General features: G+C 40.9%; 1 protein-coding gene across 2 annotated transcripts in view; it reads right to left on the bottom strand.

Moving 5' to 3' along the window:
• Positions 1–22,293, bottom strand: part of ITGB2 (integrin subunit beta 2) — a 178,994-nt gene that overhangs the window by 19,620 nt on the left and 137,081 nt on the right. For both annotated transcript variants that reach the window (XM_075317574.1, XM_075317575.1), the window contains exons 10-12: positions 12,543–12,683; positions 10,898–11,082; positions 1,316–1,560 (exon numbers count right to left, since the gene is read on the bottom strand). In XM_075317574.1, coding sequence (XP_075173689.1) covers positions 1,316–1,560; positions 10,898–11,082; positions 12,543–12,683 — 571 coding nt within the window. The remainder of the gene's footprint in view (positions 1–1,315; positions 1,561–10,897; positions 11,083–12,542; positions 12,684–22,293) is intronic.

Here is a 22,293-nt window from a genome sequence, read left to right as displayed (position 1 = left end):
AGTCACAACGGACACACATATACCACAAAGCTCCTAGGGAGGTAATGGTTAAAAAATTGACTATCATAAACCATAAGTCGTTATTTGAGGCCACTCCAAAAACTTGACCAAGACCTACCTAGGACGCCTCTTATTCACAAAACACAACAAACGGAACAAAACAAACAGTAGACAAAATAAAAGTGTTATTTCAGTCTCAGGGGATAGACAGTGGTCCTCCCTCACCCAAACAAAAGGAAAATAAAAAGAGAAAAAACACAATATTCTCAAATGAAATATACTCTTTAGCAGTGACAGTGCTCAACTATAAAAGAATTTGAGTAAAAAATGAAACGATCTCTTCGGGGCCATATGAGTCAGGGTGCATGGATATCTCCACCAGGATAAGGTCCACCAATTACCACAGATGGGAGCTATCCTTAGCCTACCCTGAGGAGTTCAGATGGGACAGATGTAGGGTCGTTGTAGGGGCGTAGATCAGAGAACCAGCTGTGGACCATCCTTGTAAGGACGGGAGTCTATGGGTGCTACTAAAGGGTATAAACTCCTCAGGGTAGGCTAGGGTTAGCTTCATATCTGATAATTGGAGGACCTCGTACTGGTGGAAATATCCATGTACCCTGGCTCATATGGATCCAGTGACACTGTTCCATTTTTTTAATCAAATTCTTTTATAGTTGAGCACTGTCACTGCGTATATTTCATTTGAGTATTTTGTGTTTTTTCTCTTTTTCCTTTTTTTTTGGGTGAGGGAGGACCACTGTCTATCCCCTGAGATTGAAATAACACATTTTTTTGTTTACTTTTGTTTTGTTCCGTTTCTTGTGTTTTGTGAATAAGTGGCATCCTAGGTAGGTCTTGGCCAAGTTTTTGGAGTGGCCTCAAATAATGACTTATGGTTTATGATAGCCAATTTTTCAACCATTACCTCCCTAGGAGCTTTCAGGTATGTGTGTGTCCATTGTCCATCTTCTAGTAGGCAATGTTATAGAATTTGCATGTGTGCACTGAGGCCAGTGTTTGGTTGCAGGTTTAAGGGTGACTGATGGACTGGACATCATTACAGCACTGTTATAGTCAACCAGAGCGGTAGTGCTTGAGATGCATGGCATTAAAGAGTACCTGATGCTTATTTCTTTATTTTATAATATCCCCTACTAAGGAACCAATTTTAAAAAGCACCTATGATTGATGATACAAAATTTGGTTCAGTTGTGATGTGATGTGTGAAGATATTCCCTAACAAACCACTAGGTGGCAGTAGGAAGCTTACAAAGCATGAATACTTTTTCAGCATCTGTTTTCAGGAACTCACCTACTCCTGAGCACAGCTTATCATTGTTCATTTCACAGCTCCAGTTGTTACACTCACAGTGTGTGCCGAATATTTTTTTAGTGGGGTCCTCATTTATGTGACAGATACACTCTCCACATATGCACTCCCCAGCACCGGAGCACAATGCCGAGCTGTTATCTTTCCTGCAGTTTTGTTCCAGTTCTTGGCTCGCTTTACTTCCTGCTGCACATTCACAGTTTTTCCCAAGGTGGCCTTTTTCACAGCTGTGAATTAGACAATTGATACATTTGGACATATTAGATACACTTCATTATGGCCCATAACACATATTTGACAATGTGAGGGCTTATAAAGATCAACTTGAAAGACATATTTGAACAATAAAATTGAAAATATTATATTAATTTGTTAAAATAAGTTTGTGCAGTGGTCCCTGTAGGTAGAAATTTGTGCAGGAACTGTTCTTACAAAAGGAGATTTACATATACAGTCAACTAAACATATGTGTCCACGCCTTGTTACTATAGAACAACCTAACGGGTAATGTTTCTCTGCGTGGAGAGTGGTAAGTTGGTGTTGGTAGTCTTATAGGTCATGATGTACCTTGGGAACCTAAATATGGCTCATAAGTTTCCCTATACCGAATTGGCACTGTCCACAAACAGAATATTTCCCCTTAGACCACCATCAGAGCCCTCTTACTCAGACAAACCAGTTTTCCTGCTGTGTACTGATGAGGCGCATTAAAACACAAATACGTCTGCAAATGGAGTTTATGGTGGTTTGTCTTCTTAGCCTATGTCATTTGGCAAGATCCTTTAAAAGGGTCAATATTGGCTTTTAGGATTGCTACTTTCAATAGGTGGCAATAGAGCAGGGGTCGAGAACCTTTTTGGCTGAGAGAGCCATGAATGCTATATATTTTAAAATATAATTCTATGAGAAATACTCACCAGGGGGAGAGGCTGTGGTGGAGCAGCTCAAAAGGTCCCAGGAGGCAGGGTAGGCGATACTATGGGCACAGAGGAGGGGGATTCGCGACTCAGGAGGGTCAGTGTGTAGATGGTTGGCAATATTGCTGCAGGCCTGTGGGGTGTCACGGCGGCGGGCGCTATTGATCTCCCAGCGTGCTGCTTTGAATCACCCGCAATTGACAAGATTGACTTCAAGAAAATCGCCGTGGTGCGTGTGCCAATCGACGCAATGGACTTCAAGAAAATGGCCGCAGAGTCCTATCTGCGAACGTGCAGCGGCCATTTTCTTGAAGTCGTTCTCGTCAACTGCAAGTGATTCAAAGCAGCCCACAGATCAATGGCGCCCGCCACCACAAAACCCCACAAGCATGCAGTATCGCTGACCCTGCGCCACCACTGCCGCCCCGGTAAGCCATATGCAGTTTGCAAACCCCCCCCCCTATTTTTCCCACATTTTTGGGGGAAAAAAGTGTGTCTTACAAACCAGAAGATTTATCCGCGAGCCAGATGCGGCCATCAAATGAGCCACATCTGGCTTGCGAGACATATGTTTCTGACCCACTGCACTAGAGCTTCAATACTCCTGCTCTATGAAGATTCATTTAGAATAACCTTCACAGATAATGTAACATGGCCATATAGTATGTGTACAGATCCTGATAAGGTGATTATACTTTAAGAAAAAAGTACCCCCTCTGTCTAATTTGTTGCCAGGACAGGGATAGCATAGTTACTTGTTGTGGGGATGAGAGCAGCAAGACCATGCTGTATATTAAAGCCAGAGCACAAAGCTGCAAGACTGCACTAAGTCAGAGTGTAAGTCGCTGTAAGGCTGGATTCAAACGATGGTATTGCTTTCAATGTGGGTGCATTGGATGCTATATGCTACTGACCTTCAGCTCCCGCTGTGCTGCCAGCATGATCCAAGTGTCATGCGACTGTGATCCAATCCTGCAATCGGATCACAGCTGTGGAGGAGAGGGAGGGATTAATCTCCCTATCTCCTCCATTGTTAGCTTGTGCTGCCAGCATGATCCAAGTGTCATGCGACTGTGATCCAATCCTGCAATCGGATCACAGCTGTGGAGGAGAGGGAGGGATTAATCTCCCTATCTCCTCCATTGTTAGCTGATTATCGCACTGCACTTGGATGTCAGCACTCAGATGTTTCACTGGCACTTATACACTTGTATGAGTGCGCGAGTGATACGGCTCTCGCTGATAATTGCATCATGGTGCAACTTTTCTCTCTTCCAGAATCTAGATAAGAAAAAAGCTGACCATCTACTCGCCCTCACTGAATAACATTGGTCTGAGTGCAATGAGAGATTTTCTTGCATTGCACTTGTCCGATTCATACGCTCGTGTGAGCATACCCTAATTCTTAGGGTTTGTATTTAGGTTTCTCATCTGAGACTGTATTAATTTCATATTCTGTATTTAGAGGCTCTGGTGCAGAGCTATATTCATTTAGAAGGTCTGGGCTGGAGTCTGTAGTTAAAGATCTTGCTTTTAGTCTCAGTAAATATTTAGGAAATTTAGATTTGTTTTTAAGGGCTGTAGTCTGTGGTGTGTTTTTATTTAGTGGTCTTGATGTAGGTATATATTTGTTAAGGTGGTCTGGTCTGAATACTCTAAGGCCCTGTGCACACACTGCATTTTTACCCGCTTTTTTTGCTGCAGAAATTTCTTGAGAAAATGGTTGTAACCTTTCTGCAGACATTCCCCAGCAAAACCTATGGAAAAAAAAATAGCTGTGCGCACACTGCGTTTTTTTTCTCAAGAACACTCTTTCTGCAGAATTTCTTGAGAAAAAGAATGTGCATGTCACTTCTTTTCTTCAGGTCAGGTACCTGCTTTTTTTGCCATAGATAATGGTAAAAAAATCCAGCGACTAACCTGCGGAAAAAACGCATCAAAAACGCACAAAAACGTGGTAAAAACGCATGCGTTTTTCGGTGCGTTATTGGTGCGTTTTTTTAACGCAAGTGCGGTAATCTTTTAGACTCTCGAAATTTCTTGAGAAACATCCTTTTTCTAGTGCGCACAGGGCCTAATAGTTAAGGTGGTTGCAGTCTGTTTAGGGGGTTTTGGTCTGGAGTCTGCATTTATTCTGAAATATATATTAATTTAGTACTTTGATTTTAAGATTAATATAGGAGTCTGCTCTGTGGTATACATTTTAGGGGGGTCTGGTCTGTGTTGCTTGCATTACTACAGACCAGTGTTGAGAACGCCAGTCTTCAAGGCCCACTAACAGTGCAGGTTTTCAGGATTTCCTTAGTGTAGCACATAATTCTATCACCTGGGCAATGCTAAGGAAATCCTGAATACACACACTGTTGGTGGCTTTTGAGGACTGGAGTTGTGAACACTGTATAAGGGTGAGAACGCACTTTGCGTCGTCCTACTTGCAGTTCTAAATGCATGTTTTTGGCTTAATTGATTTGTCCAAAGTTGCCTTTTCCAGAAATTTAGCGCTGAAAACGCATGCGTATTTACCGCGTTTTAGATGTGTTTTCAGCGCTTTTTGCATGTTTTTTCACCTGCGTTTTGACAGATGCGTTTTGAACATCAAGACACTGCTAAATAAAGTTGAAACAGTCAAATAAAATGAAGAGAAAAAAAAGGAACAAATCTATATTAATGGGAAAAATAAAGAAAATATAGATATTTCATAAAATTATAGCGGTAATATACATTTTATCGGTAACATTGCATTTAAAGCATAATTTTCAGAATTTTAATTGTCGGATTATGTGTGTGTGTAAAGGGACATAGCAAATCATTATTTTCATGTGCAAAAAGCATGTGTTTTGGTAGTCCAAAACGCATGTTTTCTGCACTAAAAAAGCAGGAATTTGCAGAAATCTTGGTTTTTGCCATTTCTCATTGACTTCAATGTTAGCAAAAACCACCCAAAATGGCAAAAACAATTGACATGCTGCTTCTTTGAATGCATGTTTTTTGCCACACAATATGCAAATTAAGCGCAGCGTTTAGAAACGCAAAGTGGGGTCTGGAAATCATATTAATCCATAGAATATCATGGAAACGCAAAACGCAGGCCATTTGGCATGAAAAAGGTGCGTCTCAAAACGCTGCAGAAACGCAGGTAAAAACGCAAAGTGCGTTCTTACCCTTAGGCCCCTTTCAGACGTCCATGTTCCCAATGAACTCTGATGACATTCTGATGACTCCCCCATGACACCCACGTTACAGCGGGTGTCACCACGGTGACTTCATGGGTTCATCAGAGTTCACTGGGAACTTCAATAACCTCCTGGACATCACTGCACACACATTGCTTGCTGGATAATCATCTGTCACCGGCAATGCAGTGATGCTGTTCCCGGCGCTGTCCGCAGCGATGCTGTCCCCACGATGCTCCAGCTTCCAGGTCTGAGGTGCAGTGAATATTCAATAAATATACTGAGCGGGGTTCAGAAGCAGGAGACAGCAGCGCTGAAGAAAACAGCGCTGGATAAAGGTAAATATAGAAAATCTTTTTATTTCAAAGACCTGTGTTTTCACCGGTACGTGTCACACTGATGTCACACGGATCACATCATTGAGCGAGCCGTGTGACACCTGTCCTGCTGGAGAAAAAACCGACATGTCTGCGTGTGTGAGTGCGGGGCCACGAGGGGTCATACGGTCCGGCCGTGTGAGTAACTCCAGAGAATAACATGGGTACGTGTGGCATCCGTGTTAAAAACGGATGTTACACGTACCTGAAATACAGATGTCTAAAAGGGGCCTTATAGGGACTGGGCATGGTTGCAGAAGTAAGGAAACAAAGAAGTAGAAAAAAGTATACCTTTGCTTTATTTTTCCTCTGGGGCAGCCATATTGGAAACACAATATTATGACCTCTGCTAGTGACAAGGAAAATGTACACAGAGCCAGTGACGTATCTAGAGTCCCATGGGCCCCAATGCATAATTTAAATCTGGGCCCCAACATATTGGTCAGATGTATGGGCCCTTGAAGTGTTCTACATCCTATAAAGGCATACATGTTTTCACCCTTCCCCCAACTTCCTCTAAGTAAATATATTTCCAAAGGTGCTTGTTCACTTCAAATTTCTCACCAGATGTTGCGAACAACCCATCCAATCCACACAGGCAAAGAAATCAAACACTAGATGTCCATGAGTTAAGTTATGTGTAATATTGAGAAATGACACAGGGAAAATGTATTGAATACATGAAGAGAGAGGTGGAAAAAGCCATGGATAGTCATGACATCAGCTTAAATCTATCAGAAATTAGAAAGCAACCCTTCCACTTAGTGACATATAATATCAACTGTTTCAACTGATGGCCTGTAAAAAGATGTCTCGTTACCAAACAAGAAACATCTCATGATGGGTAAAACCAGAGAGCTGTCTCAAGACCTTCACAACCTTATTGTTGCAAAACATACTGATGGCATTGGTTACAGAAGAATTTCTAACTACTGAAGGTTCCAGTGAGCACTGTTGGGGCTATAATCCGGAAGTAGAAAGTACATAATTTCAACATAAATCGGCCATGACCAGGGGTTCCCCACAAGATTTCAGACAAGGGGTAAAAAGGAGTTGTCCAATAGTCAAAGACCAACTGTGGAGAGCTATAAAAAGACCTGAAATCAACAGATACAGTCACCCTCCATGGCCTGTTTGCACGCTCACCACACAAGACTCCATTGCTGAACAAAAATCTTGTTCAAGTACATTTAAAATTTGCTCAACAACATTTAGACAAGCCTGTGAAATACTGAGAGAATATAGTCTGGTCAGATGAGACTAAAATTGAATTCTTTGGATGCCATGATACACACTATGTTAGGAGGCACTGCATATCACCCCCAAAACACCATACCAACAGTTTGTAGGTGGGAACATCATGGTGTGGGGCTATTTTTCAGCATTCGGCACTGGCAAACTTCATGTAATTGAAGGAAGGATGAATGGACAACTGTACAGAGACATTCTTGAAAAAAATCTGCTGCCATCTGCCAGGATGATGAAGATGAAGGAGGGTGGACATTTCAGCAAGACAATGATCCTAAACACACAGCCAAGGAAACACTCAATTGGTGTTAGAGAAAGAAAATAAAGATGCTAGAATGGCCCAGCAATCACCTGACCTGAATCCAATAGAAAATTTATGGAAGGAACTAAAGTTAAGAGTTTATAGAAGGAGCCTTCAGGATTTGAAGAGTGTTTGTATGGAAAAATGACAAAAATCACACCTGAGCTATGCATGCAACTAGTTTCTCCTTGCAGGTGGCATGTTGAAGCTGTTATTACCAACAAAGGCATTTGTCTGAAATATTAAATACATTTCAGTAAGCGTGTTCAGTACTTTTTCCATGTGTTATTTCTCATTACTATACATAACTAAATGTATGGATATCTATGGTTTGATTTCTTTGCCTCTGTGAATTGGACAGGTTGTTAGCAACATTTGTTGAGAAAATCATGTCAATAACACCTTTAAAAATATATTTACTTAGAAAATTAGTGACAGGTTCAATACCTATTTCACCCGCTGTATGTCCCCCATGCTGTTTTAATGTCCCCTATTCTAGTATATGTTTCCCATTCTGAGACCCTTCCTGATAAATATGTCCTTCATCCCGGTATATATGTTCCCCATCCTGGTATATATATCATCTATCCTGGGCCCCATCCTGGTATATATGTCCCCCATCCTCAGGCTGTTCCTGATATATGTGTTCACCATCCTGGTATATATGTCCGTATGTCCGCCATGCTGGTATATACGTCCGCATTTTGCTGCTGTTCCATAATGCATGTGACGTTCACTTTTGTAACCAGCAACAAGAGCCAGCGTTAGCCCTTGGGTATGTGCGGTCACCCTGGGCAAATGTGGGGGCAGTCACTGTCGTCAGGGGCAGGGATCTTTTCTCAAGCCCCGGGGCCTATTCCAGGGACCGCAGTGCTTGGGCCAGAAGCTGCATTTTGCTGGCTGCTGGCACTTTAAAGCCGCAATTGAAATGCATTTAAGAATGCCGAATGCACATGCATTGTAGGACGGCATTAACCTGTGGGCGGAATTACCGTGTGATGCACTCTCATCCCATAGATGAAGAGGAGCCGCAGCACTAGCTTTCCCCAGTGCTGTATGCCCCCCAGCAATGTGTATGCCCCCAAGAGCTATATGCCCCCAAGAGCTATATGCCGTCACCCCAGTAACATGTATCCCCCAGTGCTTTACGCCCCCCACGAACCCCACCCCAGTAATGTGTATACCCCCCAGTGCTGTATGCCCACCCCAGTAACATGTATGCCCTCCTAGTAACATGTATGCCCCAGTAAAGTTTATGTCCCCCCCAGTTAAATGTATGCCCCACCAGTAACACGCATGCCCCATAGTATTGTATATGCCCTGAATAACATGTATGCCCCCCCCAGAAAAGTGTATGCACTCCAGTCATGTCTGTGCCCCCCCAGTAATGTCTATGTCCCAAGCCTCTCCTGTGATGTATATACGGCAGTCTTAGGGGTACTTTACACACTACGATATCGCAGGTGCGATGTCGGTGGGGTCAAATCGAAAGTGACGCACATCCAGCATCGCTGTCGATATCGTAGTGTGTAAATCCTTTATGATACGATTAACGAGCGCAAAAGTGTCGTAATCGTATCATCGGTGTAGTGTCCGACATTTCTATAAAGTAGCTGCAGCGACGGTACGATGTTGTTCCTCGTTCCTGCGGCAGCACACATCGCTGTGTGAGAAGCCGCAGGAGCGAGGAACATCTCCTACCTGCGTCACCGCGGCTCACGCCGGCTATGCGGAAGGACGAAGGTGGGCGGGATGTTTACGTCCCACTCATCACCGCCCCTCCGCTTCTATTGGCCGCCTGCCGTGTGACGTCGCTGTGATGCCGCACGACCCGCCCCCTTAGTAAGGAGGCGGTTTGCCGGCCAGAGCGACATCGCAGGGCAGGTGAGTGCATGTGAAGCTGCCGTAGCGATAATGTTCGCTGCGGCAGCAATCACAAGATATTGCTGCTGCGATGGGGGCGGGGACTATCGCGCTCGGCATCGCAAGCACAGGCTTGCGATGTCGTAGTGTGCAAAGTACCCCTTAGTGTGCACTGTGCGTGGCCATGTCTGTCAAAGTAACGTCCATCAAGCAGCGCACCCTGCACAGGCACATGCTCGGGAGGAGCTCGACGGGAGACAAGCGGGGGAGGTGAGTGAGTCTTGTTGATGGCTTCCCTTTATTAAAAATATCTCTAATGTGTTTGTGATGTGTCTATGTATGTCAATGTATATAACTGTGTATATATTCATTTCTGTTTATATGTATTTTTGTGAATTTGTCTTCAAATATGTATATGTGCATATGCTTGTATGTATACATGTTTGTGTATGTGCTTGTGCATGGGGCCGATTGAGACTCTTTCACCCAGAGCCCACGAAAAGCTGGAGCTAGCCTTGCCTGTAGCTGACATGAGTGTGCCTGCAAGGGCAGTGTATGACATCACTGCCATGCTACGCCTATGCCCAGAACGCCATCATCAGCTGCTGATCTCCGATTAGCCGGTGCTGTGTATTGTAGTGCAAAGACCGGATGCGTTTCTGTGCTGCAATACAACTCAGCTGAATGTGCGTCCTCGGGTACACATCCAGTTGAAGTAGGTGCTGGGGTCGGCAGGCCCCCCTCTGGCATGGACACGGTCACAGTTGCAATCTCTGCAACTGCGATTGTTACGCTTCTGCACAGACCCTTATCTTTCTGTAAAGTTCTGCATCTCACCTAATCTAGGTCTCCATCATAAACCTTCTCCTAATGATGAAATGATTTAATTCAACTCTAAAGGCTTGTTTTACATGCTGCGACATCACTAGCGATGTCGCTAGCGATCGCACCCGCCCCCGTCATTTGTGCATCACGGGCAAATCACTGCCCATGGCGAACAATATCGCTAGTATGCGTCACACGCACATACCTTCCTAACAACGTCGCAGTGGGCGGCGAACAACCTCTTTTTTTAAGGGGGCGGTTCGTGCGGCGTCATGTGTGCGTCATCGTGCGATGTCAATCAGCGGGCCACCAATAGAAGTGGAGGGGCGGAGAGCAGCCGCATTAACGTCACTCCCACCTCTTTGCCGGAGGATGCAGGAACGCTGTTGTTCGTCATTCCCGGGGTGTCACACGTAGCGATATCTGCTGCCTCAGGAACGACGAACAACCTGCGTCCAAAATGACCAACGATATTTGGGAAAGGAACGACGTGTCAACAATCAACGATTTTTGCGTTTTTCGGATCGTTAGTGGTCGCTCGTAGGTGTCACATGAAACAACGTCGCTAACGAGGCCGGATGTGAGTCACGAATTCCGTGACCCCAACGATATCTCGTTAGCGATGTTGTTGCGTGTAGAGCGGCCTTTACTATACACACTATGTTATTGTGAAAAAAGTAATGAGACTTCCAACTATGTTATTGTGCCTGCTCAAATAGCCAATATGAGCTACAATGGTTCACAAAGGGATGACCCAGCTTATCTTTTAAAGGGTTACACAATCCTAAAAATTATTTAGGGCGATAAACATTTTATGACAAATTTCTTATGGTACATGGTGAATGAATGTGCTTTTTTACCTGCAGATTCCACATACAATCCTTCCTTTAGAGTTGCATGCTTTAGGATCAGCGCCATCATCACACTTGCAGTCACATGCCGTTCTCACATTCACTATCACAGAGTCTGTAAATCCCAGGGCCCGGATTGAAAAACTTTGATCTGGAAGGCACCTTTTTGCAGTTACTTTGACTTTAAATGTTATCTGAAAGACACAAAATTTGGGAGATACAAACAAGAATTTGAAAATGTTAACATAAAAATCAAACCTGAATTAAAATGTAATTAGGCACAACAGCAACAACAACAGCACAACAGCTTCGGTTGTAAAATATTCCCTGGTGACATCCATAGTCCAAGTTATTTATTTTTTTGGACATCCAAAATAATTATTGTGCACATGGCATTTTATGGCACATGGGACTGTTTCATGAATATGGTAAAATTTAGGTTAAATTTGTCATTTTTCTAGTAGAAGTAAATTGTGCAAAAGTAAAAAAAAAGCTTTAATTTTTTACTTTTTATATTTTGCAAAGTTAAAGCATAACATAAAACTTCATAACACTACAGTTTGGGCAATAATTCTCTGTAGGAAGAAAAATAAACTAAAAAGTATGGGCATACGGCAACTTTTTTAGTTGGATTCCTCCTGGAAACCCCCTGAAAAAGCACTAAAAAGATGTAAAAAAATGAACATGGGAACAGTAGTCGCAAAACTACTTGCTGTACTTACATTCTATCTCTTGTTATTTTTTGAGTCTGAGTTCACATGTCCTGTAATCATCCTTTAGAACGGATCCTGCAGATCCGTTGGGAAAAAAGTTGTGCACGCATAACTTTCTTGTCCATTGTTAAATAACAGATGTCTGCCGCATTCGTTTTTTTTTTAACATGAGAGTCGATGGAGAATGGATCCGTAAATGGAGAGTATAAACCTCATCCCTTTGCAGTGCAGTTTGTGGAACATTAAAAATGGGAGTGTATGAGAAGGGAACATATAAATTGTATTAATGTAGGTAGCATTTTAGTCTCAAACATTACCCACAGTTGCACCATTATTACTCAAATGCAGGCAAAACCTTATAATTAAACAACTAATCATAAATATTGATTAGTATAGTTTTATATTAGTTATCTTCATTATGTACTGTCTCTATAAAAAGGCACAAAATACAACTAAAAGGGGCTGGAATTTCTTACAATATAAAGAAGCACTCCCATCAAAGTTTTAATCCTCTTAATATATTGCAATCATCATATTATATTGCAATGTATATTTACAATTGCTCATTTTGCCTTTCTACCAGGTAAATTCTTCTCTTTTTTCTCTGAGTAGAACAAGTAATTTTCTTGTCCCTGCTTGAATCATTCCCCCCTTTATCTCCTGACCCAGCTGCTCCCTCCTACCCCCTGAAAGAGACTTTTGCAATGATGACTCATGAAGGGAAAAGAGACTGCCTGTTTCTACATATAGCTTAGAGGGATTCAGCTTGTCAGTTTATAATCACGTGGTGTCATAGACCTAATGGAAAACAGAAGAATTAACTGGGACAAAAGGCAAAATGAGCAAGTGTGAGTACAAAGTGCTATATAATATGATGACTGCAATATATTAAGAGTGAGTGCTTGTTTAAGCCCCGCTCTTGGATATTATTTTTCACTTACCTCTTCATTGATTCGCACATTGCTGCAAGCTCCTCTTAATTTATCTACAGTATTAACACCATTGGAGCAAGTTGAATCATATAGAATTTCCAGAAAGTCTGGCGTAATTCCATGGTCCAGAATGACCTCGGATGACAAGCTCTGTGATCAGATAAAGGAGATGTCTCAGTATTATTAACAACACTCATTTTACAACTCAACACCTTGAAGCCAAACTATATTGGGCCTCCTAGGGCAAATGTTTTTATTTTTTTTTTTTCTCCTCCACATTTTCAACAACTTATTTAAAGACCTATACCTGTTTACATCAACAAAGTTATATTGTAATTTGTCAATTAACTTTTATGATTGTTTTTGGGTAGGGGTGGGAGATTATATTGTAGATTGTAAGCTCTTACGAGCAGGGTTGTCTTTATTTTTCCTTTAATTATTGTATCTTCTATGACTGTTACTTATGTTTGTTTGTATATGAACCTCTGAATTGTAAAGCGCTGTGGAATATGTTGTCGCTATAGAAATAATAATAATTATTATTATTGAACTATATTTCTTTAAAGGGTCAGCACAATTATAGCAATACTAAATGTATTACACAATTAATAGTTTTCATTTTTCCCCTTCATTACAGTCAGTTGGGTCATGTAATCTCCCATCTGATAGTCCAGTATATGCTCCCATGTGTAAACAGGAAGTCAGTATGACATCATCACCTATCAAATCCCTCCCGGCATAAATCTGATTTTTGCTATATATGAGAGACCAGTGACAGGTATATATGAGAGTAAGTGTGACAGGCTGAGGCTGCATCACATAGGATACACTGAGCATACATATCTGCAGTATAGATCAATGAGAAAGATCAGGGATAGCAGTTCCATCGCCATTAGATAAAAACAAAATCCATTGATGAGACTTTACCCCTTCTAAAAAATGGCAGCTTCATGGAAACTGTATGGGGACCTCCTAACTATGCCTTGAATGTTGTTGAAAGAAAGATACAGTAAATAGGATTGCAACTGCTGATGGTTTTCTTTTCTGGGCAATAGGTTGCAGTCAGAAGAGATTGCCAGTGGCTACCTCATCAAGAAAACAAAGAAAACAGGAGCTGTTGGATGAATGATTGGTCTAATTTGTTTTGGGGTTTAAAGGGTGCTTTACACGCTGCGATATTGCTAAGGAGATATCGTCGGGGTCACGGTGGTTGTGACGCACATCCGGCCTCGTTAGCGAGATCGCAGCGTGTGACTCCTCTGAGCGACCGTAAACTATCGCAAAAGAGGGAAAAATCGATGGTCATGGAGAGGTCGTTCTAAAACAAAATATCGTTTTCTGCTCAGTAGCGATGTGGTTCGTTGCTTCTGCGGCACCACACATCGCTGTTTGTGACACTGCAGGAGCGACAACCATCACCTTACCTCCGTCCACCAGAAAATGAGGAAGGAAGGAGGTGGGTGGCATGTTCCGGCCGCTCATTTCCTCCCCTCCTTTTTTATTGGGTGGCGGTTTAGTGATGCTGTGAAGTCGTTGTAACGCTGAACAAACCGCCCCCTTAGAAAGGAGGCGGTTCGCCGGACACAGTGACGACGCAGAGCAGGTATGTGCGTGTGATGCTGCGGTAGCGATAATGTTCGCTACGGCAGCGATCACCACATATCGACAGTACGAGGGAGGCGGGTGCTATCGCGCTTGACATCGCCAGCAAATGCTAGCGATGTTTCAGCGTGTAAAATACCCCCTAGTCTGTGAATGATGTTTATCTAAACTTATCATAGGTGGTTGTTATGGTACCACATAAAAAGCTGGGACATAAAATGAGAACAATGCAGCTAGTGTAAAATATGGGTAAATCGATTAACAAGTAGCTCAATGATAGGAAACAGATGGTGGGATGGCTTTTAATGGACACACTATGATTGAGTCATAGTTAATAGTAAGGTACCACAGGGATCAGTATTGGGCCCTCTTATAAATATGTATATTAATCATCTTGTTGCGGGCATATAGAGTACATGGTGTGCAGAATTATTAGGCAAAAGAGTATTTTGATCACATGATACTTTTTATACATGTTGTCCGACTCCAAGCTGTATAGGCTTGAGAGCCAACTACCAATTAAGTAAATCATCTGATGTGCATCTCTGTAATGAGGAGGGGTGTGGTGTAATGACATCAACACCCTATATAAGGTGTGCTTAATTATTAGGCAACTTCCTTTCCTTTGGAAAAATGGGTCAGAAGAGAGATTTGACGGGCTCTAAAAAGTCCAAAATTGTGAGATGTCTTGCAGAGGGATGCAGCAGTCTTGAAATTGCCAAACTTTTGAAGCGTGATCACCGAACAATCAAGCGTTTCATGGCAAATAGCCAACAGGGTCGCAAGAAGCGTGTTGGGCACAAAAGGTGCAAAATAACTGCCCATGAAGTGAGGAAAATCAAGCGTGAAGCTGCCAAGATGCCATATGCCACCAGTTTGGCCATATTTCAGAGCTGCAACATTACTGGAGTATCAAAAACCACAAGGTGTGCCGTACTCAGGGACATGGCCAAGGTAAGGAAGGCTAAAAAATGACCACCTTTGAAGAAGAAACATAAGATAAAATGTCAAGACTTTGCCAAGAAATATCGTAAGACTGATTTTTCAAAGGTTTTATGGACTGATGAAATGAGAGTGACTCTTGATGGGCCAGATGGATGGGCCAGAGGTTGGATCAGTAAAGAGCAGAGAGTTCCACTCAGATGCCAGCAAGGTGGAGGTAGGGTACTGGTATGGGTTGGTATCATCAAAGATGAACTTGTGGGACCTTTTCGGGTTGAGGATGGAGTGAAGCTCAACTCCCAGACCTACTGCCAGTTTCTGGAAGACAACTTCTTCAAGCAGTGGTACAGGAAGAAGTCGGTATCGTTCAAGAAAAACTTGATTTTCATGCAGGGCAATGATCCATCAAATGCATCCAACTACTCCACAGCGTGGCTGGCCAGTAAAGGTAGTAGTAGTAACAGCAATACCAAATCAGATAAATATATTCAATATAGCATTATAAAATAACCTTTATTAATATATAAATATTAAAATGAAGAGAGGAAATTCTTCCTCTCTTGGACTGACAATAACCCAATAACCTGTCAGGGCTCCTAACCAGTTCGTTATACAAAACTATAACACATGTGTCCTACAGATCACTCATGACACTATGTTGACCCACAACTGGGGACCTCTATAACAGCAACTAATAGTCATACAAAAAAACACAAGAAAAAAAACACAAAAAACAGAAAACAATATGATTACAATTGCTATCAAGCACTGGACAGTGGTCCTAGGTAGAAAAAAAACATAGCAAAAACAACAACATAGAGCTAATTGAATAAATATACTCCTCATAGAATGCTGACAGCAGTCAGACACGCAGGAGAGTATATAGTGCAATAAAAGGACTAGGAAAGATCTCACCGCGTCCTCTCAGGTCTGGGTATACAGATTCTTCCACCATGGTACTGGGTCCAGAGGCTTCCTCCAAGTTCATCTGACCCTAAAACCTCCTAGAGAAAATAAAAAATCTGTCTAATACCCCAAGCTCCCGTCCTAACAAGGACGGTCCACAGCTAGATGTATAATGCTGGACCCCTATATTGACCCTATCTAAAAGATGAAAAAATAATGACATGGCCCCCTTGTTCACCTGATCTGAACCCCATAGAGAACCTGTGGTCCCTCATGGATGAAGTGAAGCTCAAATCCCAGACCTACTGTCAGTTTCTGGATGACAACTTCGTCAAGCAGTGGTACAGGAAGAAGTCGGTATCATTCAAGAAAAACATGATTTTCATGCAGGACAATGCTCCATCACATGCATCCAACTACTCCACAGCGTGGCTGGCCAGTAAAGGTCTAAAAGATGAAAAAATAATGACATGGCCCCCTTGTTCACTTGATCTGAACCTAATAGAGAACCTGTGGTCCCTCATAAAATGTAAGATCTACAGGGAAGGAAAACAGTACACCTCTAGAAACAGTGTCTGGGAGGCTGTGGTGGCTGCTGCACGCAAAGTTGATTGTAAACAGATCAAGCAACTGACAGAATCTATGGATGGTAGACTGTTGAGTGTCATCATAAAGAAATGTGGCTATATTGGTCACTAATTTTTTGGGGTTTTGTTTTTGCATGTCAGAAATGTTTATTTCTAAATTTTGTGCAGTTATATTGGTTTACCTGGTGAAAATAAACAAGTGAGATGGGAATATATTTGGTTTTTATTAAGTTGCCTAATAATTCTGCACAGTAGTAGTTACCTGCACAAACAGATATCTGCCTAAGATAGCCAATTCTAAAAAAATCCCACTCCAACTTCCAAAAATATTAAGCTTTGATATTTATGAGTCTTTTTAGTTGATTGAGAACATAGTTGTTGATCAATAATAAAAAAAATCCTCTAAAATACAACTTGCCTAATAATTCTGCACACGGTGTTACAGATAATATTAAACTTTATAAAATAATCAACACAGAGGAGGATAATTTAATATTACAGATGGATTGAGGGAAGTTGGAGACTTGGCTGGAGAAATGACTAGTGAAGTACTAAATAGTATAACATTGGGTAAAAATGTCACTGAAAAATACTTTGGTGAACAGCAAACTCAACTTTAGTGATCAAAGCTTGACAGCTGTGACCAAAGTAAATAATTTCTACGCATACAATGACACCTTTACGACATGGTCATGTTCCATTTTTGCGCTTTAGTTTTTTCTTTTACTTTCTCCAAGAGCGATAACTTTTTATTTTTCTGTTGATATAGCCATCTAAGTGCTTGTTTTTTGCAGGCCGAGTTGTAATTTAGAATGACACTAAAGATTCATACCATGTGAAGTATTGGAAAATGAAAAATATTAAAGTGTGGCGAAATTGTGAAAAAATTCTGCAATTGTTTCTTTGGGGGTAGGTGGGGTTTATGGTTTTAAATATGCAGTAAAAATGATATGTCAAACTGATTCCCTGGGTCAGTCTGATTACAGCAACACCAAACATGCATATTTTTTTAAGTAGTGAAAAACAATTATGAAATTTGTAAAATAAAACTTTTGCTTGTGTCTCCATTTTCTGAGACCTCATGGTCTTGATAGGAGCACCGCCAAGATAGGCATGGAACTCTTCAGAAGATCTCCAGCTGTCATAGCAATCCATCGGCTTGGTATGGCCATATGATGTTTTCTGGAGATTGTTGATATTTTTCAGCAATTTTAGTTCTCAAGTCCTTAGATATTTATAATAATATTAATAAAAAATCTTTATTTCTATAGCGCCAACATATTCCGCAGTGCTTTGCAATTCAGAGGTTCATATACAAGCAAGTAACAGTTATAGAAAATACAATAATTAGAGCAAAAAATACAACCTTAGACATTTCTCTTCTCGTTCTTTTCTACATGCTTAGTGTGGCACACACCGACATACAATGCAATGGTTGAGTCAACTTCTCCTCTTTTTATCGCTTTTCAGGTGTGATTTTGATATTGCCCACACATGTTACTTGCCACAGGTGAGTTTGACTGAGCATCACATGCTTGAAACCAAGTTGTCTACCTACAGTTTTGGAAAGGTGCCAACAATTTTGGCTGGCCCATTTTTTGGAGTTTTATGTGAAATTATGTCCTATTTGCCTTTTTTTATTGTGTTGTTCCAATACACACAAAGGAAAAAAAAACATTTCTATGACAAAACATGTGTTACTGCAATAATTTTCTGGGATAAATACTTAATTTTCTGTAACAATTTCAAAGGTGCCATTACTTTCAGCCATAACTGTAGTGTACTGGAAAATAGGAACAAAAATTTCAAATTCAGTGAAATTGCAAAAAAAAGTGCAATTCCACAATTTTTTTTTATTTTTAATTAACATGTTCACTATGTGGTAAACAAGATCTAGCATTATGATTCTCTAGTTAAGTATGAGTATGTAAATACCAAACATGTATTGTTATTTTTCAATTTAAGTAGTGAATACAAATTCAGAAGTTTGTAAAATAAATTTTGCTTTTGTCGCCATTTTTCGAGAAGTGTAACATTTTTATTTTTAGGACCTGGGGCTAAATGACAGCTTCTTTTTTGCACCCCAAGCTGACCTATTTACGGACACCATTTTTGGGTAGATACAATGTTGTATTCGCATTTTATTGCAATGTCACACCCAAAAAAAATCGTAATTCTGGTGGCTTGATTTTTTTTTCTTCAATACGCTGTTTACCGATTTGATTAATTTATTTTATATATTAATAGATCGGACATTTCTGAATGGGGCTATACCAAGTATGTGTTTTTTAAATTTTTTATAGTTTTATTTTTATTTGAACTCGGTTTTCTTTTCAGATTTTTTAAACATTTTTTCCCCACTTTATAAAGTTTTTACTAGTTTCCTTAGGGGACTTGAAACTGCAATCATCTGATTGCTTGTGCTATACAGAGAAGAGCACCAGCTTTGCTCTGTACAGCAGAAATACTGACTTCCTATGAACGCCGGTTTGCAGCCGGCGCTCTCAGTGAGATCGTCATCACAGACACAGAGGTCATCAACTGACCCCTGGCTGTCATGGCAACTCATCGGCGCCTCCTGATGACATCACAGGGCTGCCGATGGGAGTGGGGAATGATGCGCTCCCTGCCAGTGTGTGTTAAATCGCTCCATCAGAGATTTAACTGGTTACCAGCCATGGGCAGATCTCTGATCCACCTGTGTCTGTTAGAGGTACACATAGGCTGATTAAATCAGCTGATATGCATGGAAAGATGTGGTATCACCTTGTGAGTCCGCATCAAAAGCAGGGTTATGACCTAGGAAGTACCGATGACCAGAGACCACACCTACAGCCATGTTTCGGGTGACAATAAGGAAGGAGGAGGTCCCCCGAAACTTTGCTGCAGGTGTGGTCCTTGATCGTCGGTGAAGTGCCTCTGCCCCCCTATTAAATTTTCTGCAGCCTTTCTGCACATATGGTCTGGATATCTTCCCTCACAGTGGTGAATATGATGTAACAAAATGTCAAGTTACTGGATATATAATTATGAAATGTGAATTAATAAAGCAGATAAAGAAAATGAAGTGCTATTTTGTATAATGGACTTTTAACGCAGTGTGTGGGAACAGCTGCATCACGGCCATTTAACCCCTTACCTACAGTCATTTACTGTCTATGGCCAGCATTAAACCTTGGGTTTAGACTACTTTCTGAAGACGTATAGAGAAGTGATATGCCATCATTTATCAGCAAGCACCACCTCCATTGCACCACACAGGAAATCCCCTGGTATACCATCAATGGTGAACATTTGTTTTTTTGTTTTTTTTTTAGAAAACCAATAGAAGCTTCAGATATGAATTATTTAATCCTGTCAATTTAAAATGGGACAGCCCCACTTTAAACCCTCAAAGATGACAATTCTTTACATGAACTCTTCACTTTACACTTTTCACTTTCCTTTACCTTTGTCCTCTATCCAAACACCAAAGGCCCGTATTATATTCTAAATATAGTTAAAAGACTAATCACACAAAATTTCAATACAGGCTGATATAATGTTATTTACATAAAACACATAAAACCAAAGATTAGCCAACCTGTTCACAGCGAGTTAGTGTTCAAAGGTACTATGGTTGGTCATTGTGCCCAAGATTTGTAATCTAAAGTATCAGTACACGAAATGTATGCAAATCATGCCCCGGCCAGTGGCACTTTCCACATACATTCCATGGACTTATAACTTGGATTACAAACTTTGGACACCATCACCAATCTTAGTACCTTTGGACACTAACTCGCTGTAAACAGGTTAGCTAATCTTTAATTTTCTGTGTTTATTTTATGTACATAACATTATATTATCCTGTATTGTCATTTTGCGCAAATAGTCTTTTAACTATATTTAATTTTTTTTGCAATTATCTGGTGGATTGGGAATATTATTAACCTACAGGTAATTTAAATAGGTGAATATTGTTAGCAGCACCAGTGGCCAAATTATATATGACCCTATTATATTCTATTTTGATTATGGCTAAACCTAAAGTTTAAGATGATTACTTCTTTTACAGATTGCAATTTTATGGCTATTTACTGTAAGAGGCTGTAAACTTGTAATTATGCTATTTTATGCATACACACGCTTGTGGTTTGTTTCACAATCTAATTTTCTTGTTAAACTATTAAAAATAATTGAAAAATAAAAAAGATATTGTACACGTTACAAGTATAGTGTGGAGTTGTAACATTTGCCCAAGGATTTATTCTCGTTGCCATATTTGAAGTCAAGGAGGAATTCTTACTTTTGGTTTTTGCCTTGGCTTAAATGGGAGCTGAGCTGCATTATCCGAGAATAACTACTACAAAATGTGCTGAGCTAAGCTCTACTAACTCTGCACCAAGTAGCAGCGCAGCAGTGAGTGCGGTGGGTGTTAGAGCCCCACTTATTTGATAGTAAAGGGGTTGTCCACTACCTGTACAACCCTTTCTCATTCCCCTTGACACGCACGTTCCGCAACCAATCAGCGCCAGCTTCCTTCTCAACGTCTTCAGACGTTTGAGCTGTATGTCAGTGCAGCGCTCACATCCTGCTCAAATGTCCAAAGCCGGGGAGACAGACACTGGGTGCTGCTTGGTTGTGGGGCTCACGTGTCATAACAATGTCATGTGGACCCCAGGAACGTGGCTTCAGACACCACTGAAGCCACAGCTGCACCGGAGGGGAGCATAGGCTTATTTATTTTAACGGGAGCGAACAAGGGGAATGCGTAGGGGTAGTCCACTACTTTAATGACCTATCTTGAGAAGTCATTAATATCTCAGCCCTGAGCAACTCCTGTAAGTGTAAGCACAAGAAGCGATCTAAATCTTTGAGTAGTAGCCTCGGATTCTTTTTTATTAGTTTATTATATTAATACATGTACACGGTAAACTCACCCACTCTGCCTTATGGATGTGCTGGTTTTGAAATAAACCAAACACATTTCACCACTTGCTTTTTCTACTGCAAACAACATTTCTACAGTGTCTTTGTGACTTCTGTGGTTACATTTGTAACCACCAACTTTTTTTTTATACCAAGGGATGTGTCTCAATTTCAAAACAAATGTTCACACAATATTCACACAGCTTTAGCTGAACTTTTAGGTCATACCTCAAAATATGTCAAAATGCATGAGCTACAGAGCAAGTACAGCTCTGTGATACTATTCTTATACACAAGTGGACAAATTTGTTGGTACTCTTGTGTTAAAGTACAACAACCCACAATGGTCACTCGAATAACTTGAAACACACAAAAGTAATTTTCAATTTACATTTACTGAATATTAACCAATGAAAATTAGAAATTGCTTTTTGAAGGAAAAAAGTAAAAAACAAAACAAAACAAAGATAGCTTGGACAAAAATGATGGTACCCTAGAAAAGATTGTAAATAATTTGACCATAGGGACATGCTAATATAAGGTGTGCCCTGTAATTAGCATCACAGGTGTCTACAAAAAATCATTCATCTGTAATCAGTCATTCTGCCTATTTAGAGGATAAAAAGTAGTCCCTGTGCTGTTGGATATTATGGTGTGTAGCACAGTGAACTCGAATAAAAGAAAGCTAAGGACAGAGTTGTCGCAGAAGATTATCTATAGGGTTAAGGTCCAGTCACACTAAGCAACTTACCAGCGATCCCAACAACGATAGGGATCGCTGGTAAGTTGCTAGGAGGTTGCTGGTGAGCTGT

This window comes from Anomaloglossus baeobatrachus, chromosome 7 (genome assembly GCF_048569485.1).
Source record: "Anomaloglossus baeobatrachus isolate aAnoBae1 chromosome 7, aAnoBae1.hap1, whole genome shotgun sequence".
Classification (NCBI taxonomy): domain Eukaryota; kingdom Metazoa; phylum Chordata; class Amphibia; order Anura; family Aromobatidae; genus Anomaloglossus; species Anomaloglossus baeobatrachus.
The sequence above is the reverse complement of the archived record's forward strand: the minus strand, read 5'-3'. Positions and strand labels throughout refer to the sequence as shown.